This window comes from Scyliorhinus torazame, chromosome 19, assembly GCF_047496885.1.
Source record: "Scyliorhinus torazame isolate Kashiwa2021f chromosome 19, sScyTor2.1, whole genome shotgun sequence".
NCBI lineage: Eukaryota > Metazoa > Chordata > Chondrichthyes > Carcharhiniformes > Scyliorhinidae > Scyliorhinus > Scyliorhinus torazame.
In genome coordinates, this window is record NC_092725.1 from 81,357,036 (window position 1) to 81,378,653 (window position 21,618).

Here is a 21,618-nt window from a genome sequence, read left to right on the forward strand (position 1 = left end):
CAAGATGTTCGAGAGTTGATTGGAGGGCCAGAGAGATAGCATCTGCTGTGGATCGGTTGCCGCGGTAGGCAAACTGCAATGGAGACCATCTGGGAGGCTGCCGTTGATCAGTCTCATGTCTAGCCGCTCAAAGCATTTCATGGTAACAGATGTCAGGGCCACCGGTCGGTAGTCATTGAGGCACGCTACCTTGTTCTTCTTTGGTACTGGTATTATGATGGTCTTCTTGAAGCAGGTAGGGACCTCGGAGCGGAGAAGTAAGGTGTTGAAGATATCTGCGAATACACTCGCCAATTGGTCAGCGCAGGCTCTCGAGTCCTCGCCCAGGGACTCCATCGGGGCCTGTCACTTTCTGCAGGTTTACTGAAGGCAGCTATTACCTCCGAGGCTGTAATAGTGGGTATGGCTGTGTCGAAGGCTGTTGAGGCTGGTGACGTGTGTATTGGCTGACTGTTCAAAGTGGGCATAGAACTTGTTCAGGTCATCTGGGAGGGATGCTCAAGCCCCGGAGATTCCGCCTGGCATTGCTTTGTAGCCTGTGATCTCATGCAAGCCCTGCCATAGATGTCTTGGGTTTGTGTCATTAGCCTGGGACTCTAGTTTGAACCGGTATTGTCTTTTGGTGTCCCTGATGGTTTTCCATACGTCGTACCTTGATTTCTTATATAGGTTAGGGTCGTCAGACTTGAACGCCTCCGTCCGAAACTTTAGCAGAGAGTGGAGCTTTTGGTTGAGCCAGGGTTTCGATTGGGGAACACCCGCATTGGCTTCTTTAGTACACAGTCCTCGACACACTTACGGATGAAGTCAGTGACGTCGGTTGCGTACTCGTCCAGGTTAGCTGCCGCGGCCTTGAATATGGGCCAGTCCAGACTCCAAGCAATCACGGAGAGTGTCCTCTGATGCCTCGGACCAGCACTGCATGGTTTTCTTGACTGGTTCAGCACGCTTGAGTTGCTGTTTGTAAGTCGGAAGTAGGAGTACCGACTTCTGATCGGATTTGCCAAGTGTGGTCGGGGAATGGTGCGAAAGGCACCTTTGATGCTCGTGTACCAGTGGTCCAGGGTGCTTGCAACTCTGGTGGGGCAGGAGTTATGTTGATGGAGTTTGGGTAGAACCATCCCGAGGTTAGCCTGGTTGAAGTCTCCAGCCACAATTGTCACGGCTTCAGGGTGATTTGTTTTTTGGTTGTTGATGGTGGAGTGTAGTTTATCAAGTGCTTTCTTCACATCCACCTGGGGTGGGATGTAGATTGCTGTGATGAGTACACAGGTGAATTCACATGGAAGGTAGAAAGAGCGACACTTCAGTCAGGTATTCTAGGTCTGGGGAGCAGTGGCATGCTAGGGACACCACATCCAAGCACCAGGAGATATTGATGAGGAGGCAAACACCCCTGCCCTTCGACTTGCCTGAGGCCATCGTGCGGTCCATCCGGTGGATTGAGAAACCTTCGGGTTGGATGGCGCAGTCTGGTGTGGCCAGAGTAAGCCATGTCTCGGTGAAGCAGAGCACACAGCAGTTCCTCACTTCCCTCTGGGAGGTAAGTCTAGCGTTGAGGTCATCCAGTTTGTTCTCAATCGCTTGAACATTCGTCAGGAGTATGCTGGGGAGAGGGGTCTTGAAGCCACGTAATTTAAGTCTCACCTTCAGACCGGCACGCTTTCCCCGCTTCCTGGGTCGGCGGCTGCCCATGCATGGGAGGGCTGGATTTCCGTAAAGTAGGTGGATATGTTCGGAGGGGCCGTGGATAATGGTGACGGTGGCTGGTTCACTGGAGGGGATTGTACGTGGGTTGGTCTGGTCACGTGGGTGGCGAGGTCGGGTTTACCTTCCGGTGTGGTCAGGCGGGGTACCTGTTGCTCCGGGGTTGGCTCGGGCATTACCGTTTCGCTGGCGAGTCCTCGCGCCCCCCGGTCTAGTCATGCGGAGATTGGCCTTGATGGTGGTGGTACTTCAGGGTGATGGACAGGCTGAAAACCACGTGGTAGGGTGAGGTTATGCAGTTCGGTAGCAAGAAGAGGCATAGACTATTTCCTAAATGGGAAAGGCTACGGACATTTGAAGCACAAAGGGACCTAGGAGCTCTGGTTCAGGATTCTCTCACAGTTAACATGCAGGTTCAGTTGGCAGTTAGGAAGGCAAATGAAATGTTAGCATTCATTTCCAGAGAGCTAGAATACAAGAGCAGCAAAGTAGAGGCTGTGTAAGGCTTTGGTCAGACCCCATTTGGAATATTGTGAGCAGTTTTGGGCCCTGTATCTAAGGAGGGCCTTGGAGGGGGCCCAGAGGAGTTCCTGGGAATGAAGGGCTTGTCATAGGAGGAGCAGATGAGGACACTGGGTCTGTACTCAATGGAGTTTAGAAGGATGAGGGGGGAATCCCATTGAAACTTACAGAATACTGAGATGCCTAGATAGAGTGGACGTGGAGAAGATGTTTCCACAAGTAGGGGAGACTAGAACCAGAGGGCACAGCCTCAGACTGAAGGGCAATCCTTTAAAACTGAGAAGAGGAGGAATTTCTTCAGTAACAGGGTGGTGAATCTGTGAAACTCATTGCTGCAGAAGGCTGTGAAGGCTAAGTCACGGAGTGTCTTTAAAACAGGGATAGGTAGGTTCTTGATTAATAAGACGATCAGGAGTTACGGGGAGAAGGCAGGAGAATGGGGATGAGAAACGTATCAGCTATGATCGAATGGTGGAACAGACTCAATGGGCCGAATGGCCTAACTCTGCTCCGATACCTTATGGTCTTATGGAAAAGTACTGCTTTATCTTGATGAGAACAGTCAGGAGTGCATTCCCACTGTTCTTATGAAAATGCTCATTATCCCTCCATAAATCGATATTTTCAGTCAGGAAATTTGGTAAGAGGGGCACAAATATGGAAAACATGAATACGTGAAACAACATTTTGGCAGACGGTACATCTTTCTTAATTACCAATATAGGGGAGACTGTGGCATTGTGGTAATATCACTGGACAAGCAATATAAAGACCCAGGGTCATGCTCCAGGGACTTGTGTTTGAATCTCATCACAGCAGATAGTGATATTTGAATTCAATAAAAATCTGGAATTAAAAGTCTAACCATGAAACCATTATCGATTGTTGTTTAAAAACACATTTGGTTCACTGATGTCCTTTAGGCAAGCAAATTCCTTACCTGGTCTGGCCTACAAGTGACTCCAGACCATAGCCAGCAACTCCCATGATGAATACATTTTTAAAAAAATTATTGATTTCTTAAATTTTTACATATTTGAAAGAAATAGCGAATCAGCCTGAGGCGGAAACTCTTTTTGAAGAGCTAGGGAGCAAGGGAGCGGAGAGGGGAAGATAGAACAGAAAGTAAATCTGATGCACTTCATCACACACTAATACTTGAAGTAAAGAAGACATGTTTATGGATGCAATTGATACCAATCAACTTGCTTATTTTCATGAATGTTTTGTTTACATTTTCTGGAATCTCAAAAAATCTTTATGTAATGTGTTGAATTAAATTATTTCATATGTTTAAATAGCCAAATATGTACAATTCAGGTTAGGATAACTCTGTGTTTGGTGTTTGTCTGCTTTCAGCACTTTTGCTCATTATGACAATCTTTTTGGAAAACAGAAGTAGCTCTTACCTCAAGTAACCATCCTTTTTAAAGCTATTTGTCACTGGCCCTCTCTACTTTTCCTTTGAAGTAATCATTTTCTTTAAAAAACGCATTCTTAAAATCAGGTTCTTTCGTAAACTGACGTTTTATCATGCCCAATTTGTCGAACACAGATCAGAAAAAAAAAATCACCACATGTAAATGTTTTTTTAAAATTGCATGTGCTGGAAATCTGTGTTAAACATAAAATGCTGCGAGTTAATAGATCAGTCATCACCTTAAAAAAAGATAAAGTCACATGTAATACTCGTCAGAATGTTCTAGTCCAAAATTCAATTGCATGTAAAGATCAGGTGGCATAAGAGCAAGTCAGCCATTCGGCCCATCAAGTCTGCTCCGCCATTCAATGAGATAATGGCCGATCCGAAAATCCTCAACTCAACATTCCAGCCTTATCCCATAGCCCTTGATTCCCTTACTGATTAAAAATCTGTTGATGTAAGCCGTGATCATACTTATAGTCTTTACAGCTCTGAATGGTAAAGAGTTCCACAGACTGACTATCCTCTGGAAGAAGAAATTCCTCTAAATCTCGATCTTTTATTTTATAAATATATTTTATTAAAGTTTTCAAACACAATTTTTCCTCCTTGCAAATCAACAAAAATGGTAACACGATAACTAATAGATAACATTGTTTAAATAAAGTAGTGAACTAACAAAATAACACGAAATAGTGCTCTCCCCACCCCCCTCCTTCCCTCCCTCCCCCCCCTCTCTTTCTGGGCTGCTGCTGCTGGCTATCTATTTTCCCCCTAACGTTCCGCTAGATAGTCGAGGAACGGTTGCCACCGCCTGGAGAACCCCTGAGCCGATTCTCTCAGCGCAAACTTCATCCGTTCCAGTTTTATGAACCCTGCCGTATCGTTTATCCAGGCCTCCACGCCAGGGGGTTTTGCTTCCTTCCACATGAGTAAAATCCTTCGCCGGGCTACCAGGGACGCAAAGGCCACGATATCGGCCTCTTTCGCCTCCTGCACTCCCGGCTCATCCGCTACCCCAAATATAGCTAACCCCCAGCTTGGCATGACCTGGACCTTCACCACCTTTGAGATCACTCTTGCCACTCCCCTCCAGGACTCCACCAATGCTGGACACGACCAAAACATGTGTGTGGTTCGCCGGGCTTCCCCCGCACCACCCGCACCTGTCCTCCACTCCGAAGAACCTGCTCAATCTAGCTCCCGTTATGTGTGCTCTATGTAGCACCTTAAATTGGATCAGGCTAAGCCTGGCACACGAGGAAGAGGAATTTACCCTACTTAGGGCATCAGCCCACAGACCCTCCTCAATCTCCTCCCCGAGCTCTTCTTCCCATTTTCCTTTCAGCTCTTCTGCCAGGTCCTCCCCCTCTTCTCTCATCTCCCGGTATATCTCTGACACCATGCCCTCCCCGACCCACACCCCCGAAAGCACTCTATCCTGGATCCCCTGTGTCGGGAGCAGCAGGAATTCCCTCACCTGTTGTCTCGTGAATGCCCTCACCTGCATACATCTAAAGATATTCCCCGGAGGCAGCTCATACTTTTCCTCTAGCGCTCCCAAGCTCGCAAACGTCCCATCTATAAATAAGTCCCCCACTCTCCTAATTCCTGCCCGGTGCCAGCTCTGGAACCCTCCATCCAGCCTTCCTGGGACAAACCTATGGTTGTTCCTGATCGGGGACCATACCGAGGCTCCCAATACACCCTTCTGTCGCCTCCACTGCCCCCAGATACTTAATGTTGCCGCCACCACTGGGTTCGTGGTAAACCTTTTTGGGGAGAGCGGTAGTGGCGCCGTCACCAGCGCTTTTAAGCCCGTTCCTTTACAGGACGCCATCTCCAGCCTTTTCCACGCAGCCCCCTCTCCCTCTATCATCCACTTGCGGATCATCGCCACATTGGCGGCCCAGTAATAGTCGCCCAAGTTTGGCAACGCCAGTCCCCCTCTGTCCCTGCTACGTTGCAGGAACCCCCTCCTTACCCTCGAGGCCTTCCCTGCCCACACGAAGCTCATGATGCTCCTATCTATTTTCTTGAAAAAGGCCTTAGTGATCCATATGGGGAGACATTGAAACACAAATAGGAACCTCGGGAGGACCATCATCTTAATCGCCTGCACTCTGCCCGCCAGTGACAGCGGCTGCATATCCCACCTTTTGAAATCCTCTTCCATTTGCTCCACCAGCCGAGTCAAATTGAGTTTGTGTAAGGTTCCCCAGCTCCTGGCTACCTGAATCCCCAGATGTCGGAAGTTTCTTTCCACTCTCCTTAGCGGCAGGCCATCTATCCCTCTACTCTGGTCCCCAGGGTGTATTACAAAAAGCTCACTCTTTCCCATGTTAAGCCTATATCCCGAGAAATCTCCAAACTCCCTCAATATCTGCATAACCTCTGTCATCCCCCCCACTGGATCCGCCACATACAGCAGTAGGTCATCTGCGTAGAGTGACACTCGGTGTTCCTCTCTCCCTCTAACCACCCCTCTCCATTTCCTGGAGTCTCTCAGCGCTATGGCCAGTGGTTCAATTGCCAGCGCGAAATGGGGACAGATGTCTTGTTCCCCTATGTAACCGAAAATACTCCAATCTTTGCCGATTTGTGACTACACTTGCCATTGGGGCCCATAGAGGAGTTTAACCCAGCTGACAAACCCCTCCCCGAACCCAAACCTCCAGCACCTCCCAGAAATACTCCCACTCTACCCTATCAAATGCCTTCTCTGCATCCATTGCCGCCACTATCTCTGCCTCCCCCTCTGCTGGGGGCATCATTATCACCCCCAGTAGCCGTCGCACGTTGACATTCAAATGTCTCCCCTTTACGAACCCTGTCTGATCTTCGTGCACCACCCCTGGGACACAATCCTCTATCCTCATTGTCAGCACTTTTGCCAACAACTTGGTGTCCACATTCAGGAGCGAGATAGGCCTATAAGACCCGCATTGCAGCGGATCTTTATCTCGCTTCAGGATTAGTGATATCATCGCCTCCGACATTGTCGGGGGTAGAGTCCCCCCTTCTCTGGCCCAGTTAAAGGTTCTTACCAGCAGCGGGGCAAACAAGTCCACGTATTTCCTGTAAAATTCCACCGGGAACCCGTCAGGTCCCGGGGCCTTCCCTGCCTGCATGTTCCCCAGCCCTTTGGTCACCTCGTCCACCCCAATTGGTGCCCCCAGGCCTGCCACCTCCTGCTCCTCCACCCTCGGGAATCTTAGTTGGTCCAGAAACTGCTGCATCCCCTCTTTTCCCTCCGGGGGTTGGGACCTATATAACCTCTCATAAAAGGTCTTAAACACCTCATTTACCTTCCCTGTTCTCCGCACCGTAGTTCCCGTTTCATCCCTAACTCCCCCTATTTCCCTCGCCGCTATCCTCTTACGAAGCTGGTGGACCAACAGGCGACTCGCCTTTTCCCCCTATTCATATCTCATCCCCTGTGCCTTCCTCCACTGTGCCTCTGCCTTCCCTGTGGTCAGCAGGTCAAACTCCGTGTGGAGTCTTCGCCTCTCCCGATATAATCCTTCATCCAGGGCCTCCGCATATCTTCTACCCACACTCAAAATCTCCCCCAGTAATCTTTCCCTCTCTTTGGCCTCTGTTTTCCCCTTGTGAGCCCTGATGGAGATCAACTCTCCCCTGACCACCGCCTTCAGCGCTTCCCATACTACCCCCACTCGGACCTCCCCATCATCATTGGTCTCCAGGTACCTTTCGATACATCCCCGCACCCTTCCGCAGACTCCCTCATCCGCCAATAATCCCACATCCAGTCGCCAGAGTGGGCGCTGTTCCCTCTCCTCTCCTAGTTCCAGATCCACCCAATGTGGGGCATGGTCTGAAACAGCTATTGCCGAGTACTCCGTTCCTTCCACCCTCGAAATCAGTGACCTTCCCAAAACGAAGAAATCGATCCGGGAGTATACCTTATTGACATGGGAGAAAAAGGAGAACTCTTTGGCCAGCGGCCTAGCAAATCTCCACGGGTCCACTCCCCCCATTTGGTCCATAAACCCCCTAAGCACCTTGGCCGCTGCCGGCCTTCTTCCGGTCCTGGATCTGGATCTATCTAACCCTGGGTCGAGCACGGTGTTGAAGTTCCCCCCCCCCCATTACCAGGTTTCCTACCTCCAGGTCCGGGATATGTCCCAGCATCCGCTTCATAAATCCCGCATCATCCCAGTTCGGGGCATATACATTGACCAACACGACCTCCATTCCCTGCAGTCTGCCACTCACCATCACATATCTGCCACCGCTGTCCGCTACAATGTTCCTAGCCTCGAACGACACCCGTTTCCCCACCAATATAGCCACCCCTCTATTCTTTGCGTCCAGCCCTGAGTGGAACACCTGTCCCACCCATCCTTTCCTTAACCTAACCTGGTCCGCCACCTTCAGATGCGTCTCTTGAAGCATGGCCACGTCTGCCTTCAGTTCTTTTAAGTGCGCGAACACTCGGGCCCTCTTAATCGGCCCATTTAGGCCTCTCACGTTCCACGTGATCAGCCAGACTGGGGGGCTGCCCGCCCCCCTCCCCTGTCGACTAGCCATGACCCTCTCTGGGCCAGTCCCACGTCCGGGTCCCGCGCACTCACCCGTCCCCCAGGCGGCGCATTCCCGCCCCGACCAACTTTTCTCTTACCAGCTCCCTTTCGATCTCAGCAACAGCAACCCAGTTATCCCCCCCTTTCCCCCCCCCCCCCTTCTCCAGATCCCCATCTAGCATGGTTACTCCCCCCATATTGCTTCAGAAAGTCAGCTGACTTCAACTGACCCCGGCTTCTCCCGTTCTCTCCTTGACCCCCCCCCCGGTGTGTGGAACTCCCATCCTCCTTGCGCCTAGCTTCCCGCCATCATCTCTCTGGCGCGGGAAAAAACTCCGCGCCTTCCTAGAACCATCCCGCCCCCTATGGGGCAGCTCCCCCTACACCCCCGTTCCCATTCCCCATCCCCCGCCTGTGTCTCTTTTTCCCCCCCACCGGCGCCCACATTTCTCAATGTCCCCCCCATCAAAGACCATCCCGATACAGTGAACCTCCCTTTCCCCAATTTACATCTCTATACATTAACATTGTCGTTTCCCCTCCAACATCAGTCCCTCAGTTCTGGTCCAGTTTCTCTTTTTGGATGAAGGTCCATGCTTCTTCCGACGTTTCAAATATCCTGGTACGTGACCCATAATCGCGCCGGCTGCAACATCCCGAACTTTACTTTCTTCTTATGCAGCACCTCCTTGGCTCGATTGAAACTCGCCCTCCTTCTCGCCACCTCTGCGCTCCAGTCCTGATAAACTCGTATCACCGCATTCTCCCATCTGCTACTTCGTACCTTCTTGGCCCAGCTCAAAACAACCTCTCTGTCGTTGAAGCGGTGAAATCACACAACCATCGCCCTTGGTGGTTCTCCAGCCTTTGGTCTCCTCGCAGGGACCCGGTGGGCCCCTTCCACTTCCAAGGGGCCCAGGGAGGCTTCAGCTCCCATTAGCGAGCGTAGCATCGTGCTCGCTTAAGCCCCGTCGTCAGCTCCTTCCACTCCCTCGGGGAGACTCAGGATCCGGAGGTTCTTTCTCCTTGATCTATTTTCCAGGACTTCAATTCTCTCGATGTACTTCTTATGAAGCGCCGCATGCGTCTGCATTTTGACCGCTAGGCCCAGGATCTCGTCCTCGTTATCAGTTACCTTCTGCTCCACCACACGGAGCTCTATCGCCTGGGCCTCGTGTCTCTTTAAGCCCCTCGATTGCCTGTAACATCGGGGCCAGCAACTCCTTTTTTAACACCTCCACTCACCGTCTGAGAAATTCATCCTGGTCCGGCCCCCATGTCGCCTGGGCTCCCTCCGACGCCATCTTGTTTCTTTCTTTCCTCTGCCGCTGCCCTCGAGGATCCTCCGTGATCTGGCCACCGCCGCCGATCTTTTTCTCTCACACTGGGGGGGGGGGGGGGGGGGGGGGGGGGAGACGGGACTCCCTGCTGCTTCACCCCACACCGGGTTTTGTCGTGAAAAATTTCCCGTTGGGGCTCTCAAAAAGAGCCCGAAAGTCCGTCAGAGCTGGAGCCGCCGAAACGTCCAGCTTAGCTGAGCATCTCCGCAACCGGAAGCCTAAATCTCTATCTTAAATGGGCAACCCCTTACCCACTTGTCCTAAAATCTCCCACAAGAGGAAACATCCTTTCAGTACCTACCCTTTCAATCCTACATATCTCAGTAAGGTGTCTCTCATTCTTCTAAACTCCAATGAGTACAGGCCCAACCTCCTCAACCTCTCCTCTTAAGAAAATTCCTCCAAAACTTAAAAAAAAACATTTTTAAAATTCATTTACGGGATGTGGGCTTCACTGGTTAGGCCAGCATTTTTTGCTAGTTGCCCTTCAGAAGTTGATGGTAAGTTGCTTTCTTGAACCGCTGCAGCCCTTGATGTGTAGGTACACCACTGTGCTGTTAGGGAGGGAGCTCCCAGGTGTTGCCCCAGCGACAGTGAAGGAACGGTGATATACTGCCAAGTCAGGGTGGCGAGTGACTTGGAGGGGAACCTCCAGATGGTGGGGTTCCCAGGTCTCTGCTGCTCTTGTCCTTCTAGATTGTAATGGTCGTGGGTTTGGAAGGTGTTGTCAAAGTAACTTTGGTAAGTTACTACAGTGCATCTTGTAGATGGTACACATGGCTGCCACTGTTCGTCAGTGGTGGAGGATTTGAATGTTTGTGGAAGGGGGAGCAATCAAGCGGGCTGTTTTGTCCTGGATGGTGCTGAGCTTCTTGAGTGTTGTTGGAGCTGCACTCATCCAGGCAAGTGGAGAGTATTCCACTACATTCCTGACTTATGCCTTGCAGATGGTGGACAGGCTTTGTGGGGTCAGGAGGTGAGTTACTCACCATAGGATTCCTAGTCTTTGACCTGCCCTGGTAGCCACAGTATTAATATGGCTGGTCCAGTTCAGTTTCTGATTAATGGTAACACCCAGGAAGTTGATTGTGGGGTATTCAGCGATGGTAATACCATTGAATGTCATGGGGTGGTGTAAAATCCTCTCCTGTAGAAGATGGTCATTGCCTGGCACTAATTGTAACTTACCACTTGTCAGCTCAAGCCTGGATATTGTCCACGTCTTGCTGAATTTGGACATGAACTGCTTCATTATCTGAGGAGTCACGAATGGTGCTGAACATTGTGCAGTCATCCACAAATATGCCTACTTCTGACCTTCTGATGGAAGGAACGTCATTGATGAAGCAGCTGAAGGACACTACCCTCAGGATCTCCTGCAGTGATGTCCTGGAGTTGAGATGATTGACCTCTAACAACCACAACCATCTTCCTTTGTGCCAGGTATGACTCTAACCAGCGGAGCGTTCCCCCCCGATTCCCATTGACTCCAGTTTAGCTGAGGCTCCTTGATGCCATACTCGGTCAAATGCTGCCTTGATGTCAAGGGCAGTCACTTTCACCTCACCTCTGGCATTCAGCTCTTTTGTCCATGTTTGAACCAAGGCTGCAATGAGGTCAGGAGTTGAGTGACCCTGGTGGAACCCATATTGAGCATCCATGAGCAGGTTATTGCTGCGCAAGTGCCGCTTGAAAGTACTATTGATGACTCCTTCCTTCACTCTGCTGATGATGGAGAGTAGACTGATAGTTGACAATTGGCTGATTTGGATTTGTCCTGTTTCTTGTTTACAGGACACACCTGGGCAACTTTCCACATTGTCGGGGAGATATCAGTGTCGTAGCTGTACCGGAACAGCTTGGCTAGGGGTGCGGCAAGTTCTGGAGCATGAGTCTTCAGTACTTTGCCAGGATATTGTCAGGACTTATAGCCTTTGCAGTATCCAGTGCCTTCAGACGTTTCTTGATATCACGTATTGGCTGAAGACTAACATCTGTGATACTGGGGACCTCCGGAGGAGACCGAGATGGATCTTCCACTCGGCACTTCTGGTTGAAGATTGTTGCGAATGCCTCAGCCTTGACTTTTGCACATATGTGCTGAATTCCTCCATCATCGGGGATGTGGATATTTGTGGAGCCACTTGAGCATTTTGGTTAAGATCCAGGAAAGCATGTTCCTCACTTCAATTTATCAAAACCTATGTGTAGACTCCATTAGAAAGGAGTAAAATAGCAGAAAATCTAAACCCGAGTGGTATCTCTTGGTCCTACCAATAAAGGATGTGGTACAGGAATACGGGTATGATATTTTCTTTGCAGAACACCTTCACATGACTTGTAGCCGTTAGGCACAAAAAGGTGAGGTGGCGAGGAAGGATTAAGCTGGAGTAGTAAAAATAAATAATGGTCAAGTTTAAAACATTTTCCAATACTTACTTCTTCATTAGTTCTGCAATCCTTTGACATTCTACCTCATCGTAGAACCAGATCCCATAGATAGACACTGAAATAAAAATAATAAAGCAAGCATTGTAGAATACACAAAATTCTTTTCACTGCCAATGCTCACATTAAAATGTTCACTATCATATAGGCCAAAAACATATATCAGTGATATGTTTATATACAAGGTTTTGAACCAATGTGTGCTGTAGTCTAAAAGCAGGAAAATATCTCGCCATGGGGAGAAGGCACTTTCTACAGTCAGGAAAAAGTGAGGCATACTTTCCTGAAAAAGCAATGCGTGGCTTCTGAAAAATAGTAAACAAGCTGTGAAGAATTTATAATATCATGCATCTAGCCAGAAAATGCTATCAGCTGAAAGTACAGGACTCAAAATTGAGGCACAATTCAATGCCTTGCAATTAAAAAAATTAATTGTTGGTCCGTCAGTAACAGGATACAATCTGAACCTTTAAAAGATCAACAGGGATTAGCTGGTTTATCAAAAAGCCTACATCAAAACCTTGCTCCCCATGCTACAGCCTCTCTGGTTTGTTGCTAAATTTGCTTGACAAAGACCAGCAGACTATCATTAATTTCATGCAGCAGAAATATTTTGAAGCACTGAAGGCAAACAGTAAAGTAGAAGAGGGCCTTCTGGACATGCTCTAAATTCCTCGGTGTTTAGTGGGATCCAGTTAACTCCGCAACTTAAAAATGTACAAAAACTAACAGGCGGATGTTGAAACTGACAAATCAATACAATATGTAAAAATCGTGGTACCAAGAACTCTACATCAATATGTTGCATTCAGTTGTGCAGTGTTAGAAGCCCATTAACGACAAGTAACTTTTTGCTTAAAGTAGACAAAAAGCTTGAAATCCCAGGTATTTACTCAAGAGAAGAATGCCACAAGATTACATGTTTTTAAACAAACAAAATAAACTTCACTACATGAAGTCAGAGGGGTAAAATAATTTTCCAGTATCTATCTTATACTCTAACATTCAGAATTAACATGAGGTAAATATGAATTAACAGGGAAAATGTGTCAAACACACTACGCTGCATCAATCACCGGCCGATGCAACTAAGATAGATCTAATGGATTTCTCAGCAACCCACCCAGACGTCAGTATTCACTAAGTTCCAGAATTTAAAACTGTCTCCCTTATGAAGAAATTCAAGTCTTCATATTCGAAGATCCAGTCTCTAAATTCCTCCAAAGGTTGTGTCGACACAGACTGCCTCAACTACTGCTCACATCCTAATAACTGCTCCAGCTCTTCAGCCCTGCCAAGCAGAACAGCACTGCTCCAAGGGTTATTGTTGTCCCAATGGCTGGAGCACAAAGTCACTGACCTTCTGCTGTTTTTTCTGCTCTGTAGGGCATCTCCCTTGTCGTCACTATATGAAGCCTGCAAGCAACAGCACTTTTGTTGCCTGAAGCTTCTTCTTCAACTGCCCAACACACCCAGTCCTGCTGGCTCACTTCCCTAGTGTTTCCTCCCGGTGGTCTCCTCCTCCCGGTGGTCTCCTCCTCCCGGTGGTCTCTCTCCCTGGGTCCTCTTCGTGGGCTTTCTCTCTGTCTCCGGGGATCCTCGCGTTCTGGTGTCAAAGCCAGTGATCATTGTTTTTGTGTCACAAATGCACACTCCCAAAATCCTGGATAGCCAAGCCCTATAACTGAAAAAAAATCAGAACTACAACAGAGCACACACAGGTTGCCACTCTGCCATACTCCATGAATACCTGGAAATCTTCGGCCTGCCAAGAAACAGAGTCCTCAGCCTTTGGTCAGAACCAGGAAGGTTCCCATTTCTTAACAAGAGACAGTCAATGAAAGTAAATTTGGACTAGTTTCCAATTAAGTTATGAATGTAAAAGACAGACATATATGATTAAATGATAAATAGTCTAATTAGTCAGATAGCATATGCTCCAGAAGAACTTCTACAGGGACATCGATATTCCACGGACCCAATTTCTCAGATTAATGTTTTTTTAAATGGCTGTATGGTATTTATCTATATTCACAACTTCACTTTAGGCTAGTTTCCTAACTTGCCTTAACACTATTAATGCATTGAGAAATCTGTACCAACACCAGATTGCATGTCTAAACATTTTCATTTCAAAATGCTTTATAGTGCAGGATTATAAACAGCATAATTGTTGGGAAATACTGTGCAGAGGTGCAAGGCACAGCTTGAATATCAACTAGCAACAAACTGTCGTTACAATGAAGTGGCAGAGAGACCACAATATAGTCCAACTCAATTCTGATCTGATTAAAATTTTGAGGAATCACTTTTTGACTAACCTAATTAATCTTTGATCATGAAGTCTTGTTAATGATACACAGCCATCAGGTGCAGCAAGTCTATGTTTGGATCCTGCATTCTTGTTGAAAACCCACTGTATCGTCTTGGTGACCAGGAACATTTAATTAAATTTAAACAAGACACTCCAGTTGGGCAATCCTTCCAGCCATTAAACAGGGTACTAGTCACCAAAGAAACATAGAAAATAGGAGCAGGAGGAGGCCATTTAGCCCTTCAAGCCTGCTCCACCATTCATTATGATCATGGCTGATTATCCAGCTAAATCTCACTTTCCCTCATATCCTTTGATTCCCTTTGCCCCCAAGTGCTATATCGAACTGCTTCCGGAAAACATACAATGTTTTGGCCTCAACTACTTCTTGTGGTAACAAATTCTACAGGCTCACAACTCTCTGGGTGAAGACATTTCCCCCTCATCTGTCCTAAATGATCTACCCCGTATCCTCAGACTATGACCACTGGTTCTGGACACGCAACATTGGGGACATCCTTCCTACACCTACCCTGTCTAGTCCTGTTAGAATTTTATAGGTTTCTATGAGATTCCCCCCTCATTCTTCTGAACTCCAGTGAATACAACCCTAACCAATTCAATTTCTCCTTATACCTCAGTCCCGCAATCCCAGGAACCAGGTAAATCTTCACTGCATTCCCTCTTGCGCAAGAACAACCTTCCTCAGATAAGAAGACCAAAACATTCCAGGTGTGGCTTCACCAAGGCCCTGTATAATTGCAGCAAGACATCCTTGCTCCTGTACTTGAATCCTCTCACTATGAAGGTCAGAGTACCACTTACCTTCTTTGCTGCCTGCTGTACTTGCATGCTTACCTTCAATGGCTGGTGTACGAGGACACCCAAGTCTCATTGCACATGCTCCTAGTCTGCCTTCTCGTTTCAGTTACCAAATTGGATAACCTCGCATTTATCCAAATTATACAGCGTCAGTCATTCATTTGTCCACTCACTCAACTTGTCCAAATCACACTGAAGAATCTCTGCATCCTCTTCACAGCTCACTCTCCCACACAACTTGGTGTCATCTGCAAATTTGGAGATATTACATTTTGTTCCCTCATCTAAATCATTAATATATATTGTGAATAGCTGGGGTCCCATCACCAATCCCTGCAGTACCCCATTAGTCACTGCCTGCCAATTTGAAAAAGATCCGTTCGTTCCTACTCTGTTTCCTGTCTGTCAACCAGTTTTCTATCCATCTCAATACATTACCCCTAATGCCATGCGCTTTAATTTTACACGCTAATCTCTTAGATGGGACTTCATCTAAAGCCTTCTGAAAGTCTAAATATACCTCATCCACTAGTACCCCCTCTGTCAACTGTACTAGTTACATTCTCAAAGAATTCAGTAGATTTGTCAAGCATGATTCCCCCTTCATATCCATGCTGACTCTGTCAGATCATGTCACTTGTTTTCAAAGTGCGCTGCTATAAAATCTTTGATAATGGATTCTAGAATTTCCCCCACTACTGACGTCAGGCTTACTGGTCTATAATTCCCTGTTTTCTCTACCTTCCTTTTTAAATCGTGGAGTTACATTAGCCACACTCCAATCTTGAGGAACTATTCCAGAGTCTATAGAATCATGGAAGATGACCACCATTGCATCCACTATTTCTGGAGCCACTTCCTTAAGTACTCTGCAATGTAGATTACCAGATTCTAGGGATTTACTAGCCTTCAATCCCACCAATTTCCCCAACACCATTCCTCTACTAATACCCTCGTTTCACCAGGGTTTGATACAAGATCACAGTACAATCCCACTTTTACCACACCAAGACGACCTTTGACAACTTGAACCTTTTATGTGCCCCAATCTCCCTGCATGGAAAATAAAATATGTTGCGACAGATTATTACTGGGTTATGGGGATGGGATGGAGGTGTTGGCCTTGGGTGGGGTGCTCTTTCCAAGAGCCAGTGCAGACTCGATGGGCCAAATGGCCTCCTTCTGCACTGTAAATTCTATGATAATTCTATGATTCTCTTCACGTTCCACTACTCAAAATACAATTTGCAAATACACTTCAGCAGAGCAAACCAGATTAATACCAGTGAAGAATGTGCCTTTGTTTTGCCAAATCATACAGTGTATTAGAATGCACATTTAAGCATTACTCTCACTTCTATATAATTTAAGGTAACAAGACACTGAAGCCCAAGAGCATTCACAATCAGATTTTCCAAAGAAGATGAGATGATTATAGTGACAACTGGATTGTTTGAATAATATGGGAAAAATTCACTCCCTCTAAGCATGTCTCCTGCCTACTAACCAAGGAACTCCACTGGAGGCATCAGTTGAGAAAATTGTCCAGATTTAATGAACAAAGGATTTTGAATGGTGGGGGGTGGAAAAGAAAGGACTGGAAGCCGAATTTGAAATATTTTTCCTCCCCACTGTAATTACTCACAGTATGCTGATACAATGCAAGCTGTTGAAAGCTTAGAAAAATAACCCTGACCCATCCCAATTTTGGTATCTAGATAAACTCTTTTGGAACAACAATGTGCTGAATACATTAAGATGCAGCAATATTTATTCCCCCCAAAAACAAACTAATTTTTGAAGTGCTAAAGTGCAATCTTTAGTAGATTCCATCAACAGCCAGAAAATGGGGTCGAATTTAACGAAGGCAGGGGGGGCTGACTTTCACCATCAAAATTGGTGACACTTCCACTGATCAGATAGATCCATGGATCCCCAAGGGAATTAAGTCCCTAATTGGCAGTAAAAACACTGCTGCCGGGCCTCCGAGCCACACGGGGACATTTAATTTCAGCTTCCCCCATTGGAACAGAAATCCCATCCCCGGAGTGGACGGTCAACAAAGTCTGGCAGTTCTCCATTGCCAGTAGCTCCATTGTGAGTGGTGGGTGCTTTTAGTAATACACTTAAGGCTGCAGTAGAGTTATCATGGGGATTCCTGGAGAGGGAAGTGACGGCAAGATCGAGGTCACAGGAAGGAGGTGTCACGCGAGGAGGGGCTAGAAATTGTGTGTCAAAGGAAAGGTCAGGGGTGGGACTCAGTGGCCGTCCCCCTTCCTCTGCAGGGTCCCTTGATCAGGTATTAAGTGCCTTTGAACAAGGAACTCCCTGCTAGGCTATTATTGGTCTGCTCGCATGGCAAGTCCCCTGCCTATTGGTGGTTGAATGCAATTAACACCCACTTAAGGGCCCTAATTAGCATCAAGGAGGGAAGGTCAGCCATCCCACCTGCACTTAATCAGAGGTTTGCAGGGAGATGCTGTGGTCTCCACCCTGCACCATCGCACTCAATCACATGCCCCTGCTTTCAATCTCATCTTCAGTGGTGGGAGTGGCATTAACTTCCACCCATGACTTCTGTGCCTGCATAAGGACCTCGAGGTTAGGTGTCACAGACATGTGTGAGGTAAAGTGGTGAGTATTTCTTAAACTAATTTCCTCGCTGTGACCTGGGAATTTACGACCGAAGCTTGAGTACGTTTTTATTCATGTAAAATAGGACATTTTAAAGAGTCGCTGATTTGCAGTGATAAATAAGTAAAATGGTTTTACTGTTGTACATAATAGAATATACAGTGCAGGAGGAGGCCATTCGGCCCATCGAGTCTGCACCGACCCACTTAAGTCCTCACTTCCACCCTATCCCCAGAACCCAATATCCCTCCTAACTTCTTTGCTCTCTAAGGGCAATTTACCATGGCCAATCCACCTAACCTGCACGTCTTTGGACTGTGGGAGAAACGGAGCACCCGGAGGAAACCCATGCAGACACGGGGAGAACGCAGACTCCGCACAGACAGTGACCCAGCGGGGAATCGAACCTGGCACCCTGGCGCTGTGAAGCCACAGTGCTATCCACTTGGGCTACCATGCTGCCCAATGTTATAATTGTATATAGTATTGTTTGATAAGGAGATGACAGTGCCCAATCACACTTTTACTGCACGCAAGCAATGTCTGGCTTGAAAATACAAATCAAAGGAAAATAAATAAAATGTATGTCAGCCATATCTCAGTTGGTGTCACTCTCCCCTCTGAATCACAACGTCTGGGTTCCAATCCCACTCCAGGACATGAGCACATGAAAAATAACAAGGTTGACACTTCAGTGCATTACTGAGGGAGGCTGTAATGTTGGAGACATCGTCTTTCAGATGAGATGTTAAAGTAATGCCTCATACCCTCGCAGGTGGAAATAAAAGGTCCCATGGCATTGTTTCAAAGCGTGGTATGGTCCTCTCTTGTTGGTGATTTATTGTTTAAAATCTCCAATCATGTCAGGATCTTGTGATGAAATGTTAAATCCTGAGCCCACAACCTTCGGACTTAAATATGAAGGGAATCAATGGGCCAAGTAGACATGTCATTTAAAAAAAAGTCTCAATTACATTAGACCTTCAAAAATAAATTATTTGTGGCAGTCGCCCCAATAACACGTATACATAAAGTACTCTTTCACATCCACTATTAATATTCTCTAATGATGCAACACGATTTAATGGCATATTCCATAAACAAATGCTGACATTTTAGAGGACACTGACTGATACCTGCTTTTCACATACTTCTCTCCGACTTATTTGAAAAACGCTTCAGATGTGTTTGTTCTAGAAAGTTCCAGAAGATAGACTGGTAATTGTGTGTTTCAGGTTGTGCACATTTCTTTTCCCTTCTCTCTCTCCACTCCCTGCCCCCACACAACTGGATTTGAAATGCAGAGAATGTTTCAACAGTTCATCACAAGATCATGACAAATTCTTGGAGAATTTCATAATCTTAGCTGACTTGTAATTTAGGTAGTGCTGAAGCTTTTATCTTTGCTCCCTCTTAATTGGATGAGGGCTCCATATCAAAACATCAGCAGTGATGCATGCCAGTTTAATTCCTTGGAGTGGAGGATGACAACGCATGTAGCTATTATCTTCCTTCATTTCTCTTTCTTTGAAGGTATGCATCAGAAGCAATTAACGAGCTTGCTCGCTCAACATGTGCCTTACTGAGCTGAACTCAGAATAAAGAACTCTTAAACATCTACCAAAGATACTACCAATTTTCACTGAATTTATATGTATTTTCAATGAAGATAGAATCATCAACTGGCAAGGTAAAATGTTTCCAGCAGTTTTTAATCAAAAAGCTTCCATACCGCTGTCAAAACAACCACCACAAGCAAAGGATACCAAGTATAAAGGCATAACCGTGAAGGAGACACAGTTGAACTACTTCTACACTTGCCCAGGAGGTATGATTTTCTGACTAATTTGCCCTTGTGGGTGAGTGCATAACGTAAGACCACATTCTAAAATATGCTGTTTTAAAATTGCCATTAAGATTTGTATGCAAAATTCAACGGTCTTCTAATTACATTTCTCCCCTGTCAGTGATCAAATTTATAGCACCACACTACAAGTACCTGAATGTTCCCCCATTATATTTTCCTCAATGGCAGAAAAATACCATAGATATGATAATTTTATAAAAATAAAATTCAGTTTTAAAATTAAGTGAACTACACCCAATACGAGGACTACACATGCCAATGCCCAGTATGAAATTTACAGTAAGCTTGGCAGTTTTAATTTACCTTAGTTAACAGAAAGTCATAAATATAACAAATTTATCTCACTTTCCTGAGATTTTCTCAAAACATTTAGGAAGTTTTTGAAGACCTCATGTACTAATATAGTGCAGCATACACCATACTAGTCGGAAAACGGCCAAACTCAGAAGCTAAGCATACTCAGCACTGGTTAGTACTTCAGTGGGAGACTGCCTGGGAATACCAGGTGCAGTAGGGCTCTTAGCATCTGCCAACCGAACCAGGAACATACCTTCATTGCTGTGAAACCAGATGGTGTCCAGAGAAGCATAGTGGGTGAAGTTATCAAATGTTTTAAACAGAAAGGGTTTAACCTGGTTGCCATGTATTTCCTTCAGGCTCCTGTAGATTTGCTTGACAAGCATTACTATCAACTTTCAGATGAGCCTTTCTATCCCAAGTTGATCAAGTACATGATCTGGCCTAATAATTGTGGCCATGATGTGGGAAGGTTTGAATGTGACGACAGGTAGGGTGACAATCCAGCTGACACAAGCCTGGCACAATTTGTGGTGATTCCTTATTTTGACTGGCAGAAATATCACTCGTGACAGTGACTCTGTAGCAAGTGCACAGAAAGAGATCAACCTTTTTTTGACCCAGCGACAGTGAAGTAACAGCAATATATTACCAAGTCAGAAAGGTGAGTGACTCAAGAGGGGAATTTCCAGTTTGTGGTGTTCCCATGTTTCTGCTGCCCTTGTCTTTCTAGATGGCAGCAAATGTGGGTTTGGAAGGTATTGCCTAAGCTGGTGAGCTCCTGTAGTGCATCTTGTAGATGGTACACACTGCTGTTATTGTGTATCGCTGGTGGGAGTGAATGTTTGTGGAAAGGGTATCAAGCACGTGGCCTGCTTTGTCCTGGATGGTGTCAAGCTTCTTGAATGTTGTTGGAGCTGCACTCCTCCAGGCAAGTGGAGAGTATTACATCACACTCCTGAGTTAATAGATCTCTCCATAAACATGATCTGTTCTCCTTCCCTATGTGGAGGCATGGACCCCCTTACTTAAATTCAGTTCCAGTAGTGTGCTCATTCTCTGTAACCTTGTCTAAGTAACTACTGTTCATGAATGAACATTAATCATACATGGCTGTGTTCTATCGGACACCAGAAAATGTCACAGTTGAGCCTAATCCTGTTCTCATCAAGCATCTATTTTGCTTCTTCCTATCCCTTTTGGCAAAATGCATCACCTCACTTCTCTGGGTTAAGTTCCATTTGGCACTTGTCTGTCGATTTTAACTAGCTTATCCATGTTCTGTTTCAGGCAATTCAGGTCATCTTCACTCACTGTTTGCCACTCCTCCAGGTTTGGCACCGAAATGTTATCCCAGTCATAGATATATTGCAAAAACAAAAGCAGTGGTTCTCATGCTGACCCTTGCGGAACACCATTATCTACTACAACCTAGTCCAAAAATCAAACATCTTGCACAATGTGCTGCTTTCTGTCCTCATGCCGATTTTTAAATTCAATTGTACACTGACCTTTCTATTCCACAAACCTCAATTTTGCTAAGTTGGACTTTGCTTTTAAGTTGGACCGTGACAAAGCTTCCTTAAAATCCACATAGACAACATTCATTATATTCCCCTCATCAACATTCGCCATTGCTTCATCAAAAAATTAAATTAGATTAGTGAAGCACAATCTGCTTTTTACAAATCTGGTCG

The 21,618-nt window shown here is 46.4% G+C and overlaps 1 protein-coding gene across 3 annotated transcripts in view; it reads right to left on the minus strand.

Moving 5' to 3' along the window:
- dcp1b (decapping mRNA 1B) overlaps positions 1-21,618 on the minus strand; it is a 260,055-nt gene that overhangs the window by 40,926 nt on the left and 197,511 nt on the right. For 2 of the 3 annotated variants that reach the window (XM_072484611.1, XM_072484610.1), the window contains one exon: positions 11,979-12,045. The exons of the other annotated variant lie outside the window; for it this stretch is intronic. In XM_072484611.1, the coding sequence (XP_072340712.1) occupies positions 11,979-12,045 (67 nt within the window). The remainder of the gene's footprint in view (positions 1-11,978; positions 12,046-21,618) is intronic. 3 annotated transcript variants of the gene reach the window in all.